Source organism: Anolis carolinensis, chromosome 3 (assembly GCF_035594765.1).
Source record: "Anolis carolinensis isolate JA03-04 chromosome 3, rAnoCar3.1.pri, whole genome shotgun sequence".
Lineage (NCBI taxonomy): Eukaryota > Metazoa > Chordata > Lepidosauria > Squamata > Dactyloidae > Anolis > Anolis carolinensis.
In genome coordinates, this window is record NC_085843.1 from 215,878,705 (window position 1) to 215,886,940 (window position 8,236).

Genomic DNA, 8,236 nt, shown 5'->3' on the forward strand with positions numbered 1-8,236 from the left:
CACAGCAACAATATTCCTTTGCCGAACTGAGCTTATTTCATAAAAAGATTGCCTTATATAGTCAAATGTCATGTGCAAATGGGTTAATCTAAAGAAAGGGAACGAAAATACTTTCTTTGCAAACAAAAGCAACAAATACTGGCATCAAATCTCTCCCTACCAATAGGTTAATACCAACAGCCAAGAAGTAATAGTACTTGAGTGGCAACATATCCCATTCACAGGATCAACCTTTGTGATCAAAATACAAGCACGCTTCTTAGAGAATGCTGGTTTGTCCTCGGTATCGGAAATATGAATTCCGTCACCCGTAAAACTTCCTGATCAACCGGAGAAATCTGTTCTACATGAGAAGATGAAGCAGCAACTCATGAACTGCTTCAAAGACAGGTCAAGCAACTTCAGCAAGCTCTCTCTCACAGAATAACAACGAACTCCACCAGTCTCAAAATCACCCGAACAATACAGAGTGCCATCTACTGCATACATAGCATGACTGCCCAATATAACCTTGAAAGAAAAAGAACACAAAATGACCAGTTTTTCTTAAAAGACAGTAAAGAAATCATATTTGAATATGATTGACAGTAGCAGGTTTCAAAAAATTGCAAGAAAGAAGTTTTGTTGCTCTTCATGCACAATCCTAGTTTTATTGCTGTTTTAGTAACCATGAAGATCAAAAGTATTTTATTCTCCAAAAATATATTCCAGTAACAAAACAGCTTGTTTTACTGCATCGATAAATCTTGCCTTTTTATTCAGACACTATTTGACAACACGGTAACTGTTAAAACCTATTTTTCCAAAAGGTTTTATATTGTTATCTGCTCACTTCCCCACTGATTTATTTGCACGTCGACTAAGAAAGACTATCAGCATTTCGCTAAAGTAAAAAAACAACATTTGAATCATATAGTGGATGAGACAGTCAGACACCTGTTTGATAGACAATTTCCTTGTCTCTTTGGGCCCTTCCACACAGCCATATAACCCAGAATATCAAGGCAGAAAATTCACAATATCTGCTTTGAACTGGGTTATCTTGAGTCCACATTACATATAATCCAGTTCAGAGGCAAAATCAAGAAAAGGCTTAGTTAGCTGCCAGGTATACAAACAAAGACTCTATTTCCATGACATCTAGTGGAACTGAAAGATTTTCTTTCTTTCTTTACATCTGCAGCAGATGAAAGCAACATCATTTGACATAAACATTCCAGGCTAGAATTTAATATTTTTGTGAAAATTTCGTTTCTGTATCAACTACTGACAAAAAGCATATCACAAAAAAAACTCAGTAGGGACTGAAAAAACAAAGAGATAAGCAGTAAGCAGAAGCAATAGCATTGGGTGTGTGTAACTGGGCTTCCCCCAGACAGAGTGAAGTATAATTCAGACATCATTGTGCAGGGTATTTGAAAAAGAACTCCCTATTCACCATTTAAATTATATGGTTAATAGGGAGTTCTTTTTCAAACACCCTGTACTGTATATCCAAAGTTCAATGAAATATAACCCCAACCAAAGGAAGTAGAAAACAAAAGCTATTATCCACAGTACAATGTTCAACCGCAGGCTGAACTTTGTCCTCTGGATAATAACTTTTGTTGTCTGCTTCCTTAGGTTTGACAACAGACTGAACACTGGGTTTCCGTTTCATTCCTTTTATCCCTTCCTGTGATACATCTCTTTATATAGACTGAGACTCTTTGTCATCAAGGGGTGATCCCCAAATTCCTCCAATAATTTTGGACGTTAACTCCCAGAAGTTTCCTCTGCTTTTGACAAGGATCAGGGAGGGATTCTGGGAGATGAAGCCCCAAAATCCTGAGAGACTGGGGTTTGGGAAACACTGGAAAGTTTCCCATTCTTGGGATTTCCTTCCAGCCTGATGCTTCTTCAGTTCAGTGAAGGAGAAGAGGAGAAGGAAATGGTTACAGGGAGAGCAATGGGGCTTCAATCCCTTCCACGTTGAACTGGATTATATGGCAGTGTGGACTCAGATAACCCAGTTCAAGGCAGAGATTGTTGGTTGTCTGCCTTGATATTCTAGGTTATGTGGCCATGTGGAAGGGCCCTAGGTCAGTCAGCACAACTCCCTGGTCAACTTCTGACAGGCTTATTGTAGAATTATGATGGAAGATTTGTAAATGCCTAGAGAATCTCTAGGGCCCCTCCACACAGCTGAATAAAATCCCACATTATCTGCTTTGAACTGAGATATACATCAGTGTGGGCTCAGATATTCCAGTTCAAAGCAGATATCGTGGGATTTTCTGCCTTAATGTTCTGAGTTATATGGCTGTGTGGAAGGGCCCTAGGTCCGCAAGTGCAACCCTATGGCAGAAGTTCACCACAGAATCATGCTAAAGGATCAAAAGATAGTTAAAGATAACATAGGTCCCTTCTACACAGCTGAATAAAATCCCACATTATCTGCTTTGAACTGGATTATATAGCAGTGTGGACTCAGAGCCCTTCCACACAGCTATACAACCCAGAATATCGAGACAGATAATCCACAATATCTACTTTGAACTGGATTATCTGAGCCCACACTGCCATATATTCACTTCCAGACAGGCCCTATATCTCAGGATATGATCCCAAGTTTTCTTTTTTATCCCAGATTATCTGGCAGTGCGGACTCATACAATCCAGTTTAAAACAGAAAACCTAGGATCGGAGCCTGGGATATAGGGCCTATCTGGAAGGGCCCTCAATTCAAAGCAGATATTGTGGATGATGTACCTTGATATTCTGTTCTATAGGACTGTTTGGAAGGGTGCTATGTCTTTCAGCACAATTCCCTGGTCAACTTCTGAAGGTTGAACATGGAATTATGATGGAAGATTTGCAAATGCCTAAGGGCCCTTCCACACAGCCATATAACCTAAAATATCAAGGACATAAAATACCACAATATCTGTTTTGAACTAGATTTCAGTTCAAAGAAGAAAATGTGGGATTTTATTTAGCTCTGTGGGAGGGGCCTCAGTCCGCCAGTGCAACCCTATGGCAGAAGTTTGCCATAGAATCATTCTGAAGGATCAAGGGATTGCTAAAGACAACATAGTGATAATGTTCTTCATTAAGTAAAGATAAACATTTTCCCCTGACATTAAGTCTAATCAAGTCTGACTCTGGGGGTTGGTGCTCATCTCCATTTCTAAGCCGAAGAGTCGGCGTTGTCCGTAGATACCTCCTCGGTCTTGTGGCCGGTATGGCTGTATGGAGTGCCTTTACCTTCCTGCTGGAGCAGTACCTATTGATCTACTCGCATTAGCATGTTTTCTAACTGCTAGGTTGGAAGAAGCTAGGGCCAACAGCGGGAGCTCACCCCGCTCCCTGGATTCGAAGCGCGCCTTTCGGTCAGCAAGTTCAGCAGCTCAGCTATTTAACCCGCTGTGCCACTGTGGGCTCTTAAGTTCTTCATTAGCAGGATCCAAAGTCATTTTGGGAAGGTCCTATATTTTATTCAGGGGATAAGGGACACAAGTGTGCAGTGTTTCATAAAATCATAAGAAATGGGACCTCAAGGCCATTCAGTCCAACCATGCAGGAAGATGCAATCAAAACACTCCCGGCAGATAGCCATCTAGCCTCTGCTTAAAACATCTAATTTGAAGCGGAGCAGGGAAATGAGGCCCTTCCACACAGCCATATAACTCAGAATATCAAGACTGAAAATCCCACAATATCTACTTTGAACTGGATTATCTGAGTCCACACTGCCATATATCCCAGTTCAAAGCAGATAATGTGGGATTTTATTCAGCTGTGTGGAAGGCCCCCCAGAATTTCAAGGCAGATAATCCACAATATTGGCTCTGGACTGGGTTATCTGCAATGGTTTGCAATTATGATACAGCACAGCACTTTTATCCCATTCCCTTGTTCCTTAGCTACAACAAGCACTATCTCTTTCCTTTCTTCTTGTTTACAGTTGGCCATGTTTTTACGACAGGTGACACTGTAAGTTAATGGCGCTGTTCTGAGTTCAAACTGTTGGTTTATATACTAATGGTTTTATTTTGTATTGCACTGTGTGTTTATTTTATGTATTGTTTTTGGCACTTTGTGCCATAGGTAAATCCCTTTGGGGAGATGGGGTACTAAAATAAAGTTATAATTATTATTATCATAATCTAAGTCCACACTGCCAGCAATGCCGGGCCAGCGAAGGGGAAAGTGGCCACATGCCACCTTTACCCCAAAAGAGAACTTTTTCCGGAAACAAACCCATTTAAAGACACACACAGAGACACACACACACCCCTTTGGCCTCAGGTAGGAATCCAAAGAGTTGAGAGTGTACAACACTCCCCATCTGAAGAGGAGGAAAAGGAGAAAGTGGATATCTGGATGGCCATCTGTCGGGAGAGGTTAGATCAGGCATGGGCAAACTTGGGCCCTCCAGGTATTCTGGCCTTCAACTCCCACAATTCCTGGCCTCATGTCCTTTCCTTTCCCCCCTCAGCCGCTTAAGGGGCCTGAGGCCAGGAATTGTGGGAGTTGAAGTCCAAAACACCTGGAGGGCCCAAGTTTGCCCATAACTGGGTTAGAGGAGGAGGAAGTGGGTTGGGTGGCCATCTGTCGGGAGGGGTTAGATGGTGTCTTCCGGCATGTCAGAACAGGGCTGAGTTGGAAGGAGTGTCCCGCCCAATGGATGGTGAAAGTAAGCAACTAAGCATGGCACCTTGCTTCCAAAGCAAACCCACTTAAAGAGACAGGCGCCCAATTTGGGGGGAAGAGGAAGCACAGGGTCTTCTCCTCCTCCTCCTCCTCTCAGGCACTGCAGAGGCAACAGAGGCGGCGCCTCTCCTTCTCCTCCTCCTCCTGCTCCTCTTTTCCCGCAGCGTGCCGCCTCCGCCTCCTCTCCTCCCCGCTTGGATTCGCCCAAGAAGCCGGACCTGGGTCGCGCTGCTCCCGGGCGGTGCCTTTGCCTGGCAGCTTCCTCCTCGCTTGCCCTTCCCTTCCCTCTCACTCACCGTCCGGTGCCGCTGCTGCTGCTGGCGGTGCCTCCCCAAGCCCGGGAAGCAGCCTCCGGAGGCGGCCGCCAGTCCCGCCGCCGCTCCTCCTCCGCCGGGAGTCCGGGAGAGGAAGAGGAGCAGCAGCGATCTGCCCGCGGTGGCCGCCATCTCTCGACTGGAAGGGGCCCCGCTCTCCGGCAGGCAGCGCTGCGGGACTGCTGGAAAAGGGGCGGGGCCCTCGCCGAGGAGCCAATGGCGCCGCCCTGTCTGGGGAAGGGCGGGGACAACGGCGTGTCAATCGCCAGGCGGCTCCGCCCACGCCTCGACTCACCCGCCAATCGGAAGGGGGCAGCTATGGAAAGAGGCGGGGCGGAAGAGTCAAGGAACGGCCTGTCATTGGGAAGGGAAACCTGTCCTCCTCAAACGCAAAGGCTGCCTGTGGCCAAGTCCTATCGAACTTAGTGCGCCTTACTCCTTAAGGTGAGGTTGGGAGACCCCGATGGCGCAGTGGGTTAAACACTTGTCAGAGTGATAGGTTGCTGAACTGAAGGTTGCGGGTTCGAATCCAACCTGGGGAAAGCGTGGATGAGTTCCCTCTATCACAGTGGTGCCCAATTTGGACCTTTATGTCTGTCTTTTGGACTTCAGCTCCCACGGTTCCTAACAGCTGGTAAGGTAAAGGTTTTCCCCTGACTCTGGGGATTGGCTGGGATTTAAAGTCCAAAACACCTGGTTGGGAACCACTGCTCTGTCAGCTCCATGCCGGGACATGAGAGAAGCCTCTCATAAGGATGGTAAAGGTAAAGGTTAAGTCTAGTCGTGTCTGACTCTGGGGGTTGGTGGCCATTTCCATTTCTAAGCTGAAGAGCCAGCGTTGTCTGTAGACACCTCCAAGGTCATGTGGCCGGCATGACTGCATGGAGTACTGTTACCTTCTGCCAGAGTGGTACCTATTCATCTACTCACATTTGCATGTTTTCAAACTGCTAGGTTGGCAGAAGCTAGGGCTAACAGCAGGGGCTCACCCTGATCCCTGAATTCGAGCCGCCGACCCTTTGGTTGGCAAGTTCAGCAGCGCAGCGGTTTTACCCGCTGTGCCACTGGGGGCTCCTGGCATAGCCATTGCTTTAAAAAAAAAACCCTCAAAGGATGCAAAACTTCAGTCTTTGCTTTATTTCTTAGATCAAACTGTATAGATGGGGCATTTGACATGCCATATTCTGTCTGTCCAAGCTGCTATTGTGAACTGGAAACTGTGTGAAATCCCTCTGAGTGTTTAAGTCAGTAAAATACATCCCACCATGTGGACTCTGTCTGTACAGCCAAATGGACTGATGCCATCACCTTATGCATCAGCCATGGCGGACCAAAGCCAACTGTTTGAAGAGCAACGGTTGTTGGACTTGTTGAGAAAAGGAGTATGAGTGATTTCATCTGCTCTCCTTGCACCCCACGAGGGTGGCCTCTCATACAACTGGTTACTGACCAAGGAGAATTGTTTATATGAACAGCTGTGTTGAGAAAGAGAGAGAGATGTGGTGTAATAATTCAATGCTTTGGGTTGTGGCTCTGGTGATCAAGGTTTGATTCGTCACTTGACTATGAAAACCCAGCAACTTGAAGGCACAGCAACTATGAAAGGAACAGCCTAAAGTTTAGATATTGAATCCTAAATCAGAAGTGCAGCTTAATAGGACTATTCAAATCTAAGTCACACTGTTCGATTGGGCATGTTCCAAAGTGAGACCATAGGGATGCATCTACATTATGGAATTAATGCAGTTTGATACCACGTTAACTGCCATGACTCAATGGTGTGGAGTCCTGGGAGTTGTAATTTTAAAAGGTCTTCAGCTTTCTCTGCCAAACAGTGCCTCACCAAACTACAGTTGCCATGATTCCCCATCCATGACAGTCAAAGTGATGTCAAACTGCATCAATTCTAAAGTGTAGATGCACCAAAGGCATTCTGCTGTGAGAACGAAACTAAATTCTGCATTGGAACCCGCTTCCAAAAGAATAAACACTAACAGATGTAAGATTGGACTTGGGCTATATATATAATCCAGCCATCAGTTCACTGAACAGCCAGTATAAGCCACCGTCTTTAAATTTACTCTACTGAATCTGTCATAAGACAGCCATAATGATTTAGCCAGGTCTATTATTATGAGCATTAATGGCACATGGATATGTTACTGTCAGTCCTGTGTCTACAGGTATCTGACGGATGCCTAATCTAAATAATGCATAATACATTTCCAAAGCATACCTCTAGCACTATTCCACTGGTGCTAGGAAAATCCCCTAAATATTTCAATTTCCTTTCCCAACATTTTGGCTGAGTATTTATTTATTTATTCAAATAACATTTCTGTCAACTATTTTTGCAATGCAATGTAAGGGAAGCTAACAAAAACTAGGCAACAATCCTATCCCTTCACTTGATCTTAGCCAATAGGCCGAGAAGCGATAACAACAATCTTATCCCTTGTTAGGTAAAGGTAAAGATAAAAGTTTTCCCTTGACATTAAGACTCGTTGGGCGTTGGTGGTCATCTAATTTCTAAGCTGAAGAGCCAGTGTTGTCCGTAGACGCCTCCAAGGTAATGTGGCCGGCATGACTGCATGGAACGCCACTACCTTCCTGCCAAGCACTAGCTATTGATCAACTCACATTTGCATGTTTTCGAAATGCTAGGTTGGCAGAAGCTGGGGCTAACAGCGGGAGCTCACCCCGCTCCCCATATTCAAATCTCTGACCTTTCGGTCAGCAAGTTCAGCAGCTCAGCGTTTTAACCCGCTACGCCATCAGGGGTCCCTTGTTACTGACCAGTAAAACCCATTGGATACACTGGGATTTAGTTTTGCCCAAAGGATTGTGTAACTGTCCTTAAAATCCAACGAAAATAACACATTCGTGTAATTAAAAATAAATATAGCTATAACTATGATTTATTTATTCACAGAGTAAGTCATTTCACAATATCTTAAAAAAATCTAGGGATTTATAAATGATAATAACCAAGGAGAACTAAATCTCAACCCATAATCAATGTGACATGATAGTGCAAATATGAATATGATCTGTAAACTATCTCTTTAAACCATTCAAAGCTAAAAGGGCTTCTTCACAGTCTGCATATTTATGCCCTTTTCCCCAGCTCAGAAAAACGATTTCTTCATTTCCAAGCACATTTTGAAGTGCTGGTCAGGCATGACCTATAAAGCTTGGTATGGCTTAGATCCAGACTATCTGAAAGA

General features: G+C 44.5%; 1 protein-coding gene across 2 annotated transcripts in view; it reads right to left on the bottom strand.

The window, feature by feature from the left end:
- mcu (mitochondrial calcium uniporter) overlaps positions 1 to 5,181 on the bottom strand; it is a 141,210-nt gene extending 136,029 nt beyond the window's left edge. Inside the window, exon 1 of one of the 2 annotated variants that reach the window (XM_008106671.2) lies at positions 4,992 to 5,181. In XM_008106671.2, coding sequence (XP_008104878.1) covers positions 4,992 to 5,141 — 150 coding nt within the window. In that variant the 5' untranslated portion in view covers positions 5,142 to 5,181. The remainder of the gene's footprint in view (positions 1 to 4,991) is intronic. The other variant, XM_003218539.3, reaches the window with a different exon arrangement.
- Positions 5,182 to 8,236: the final 3,055 nt, after the last annotated feature.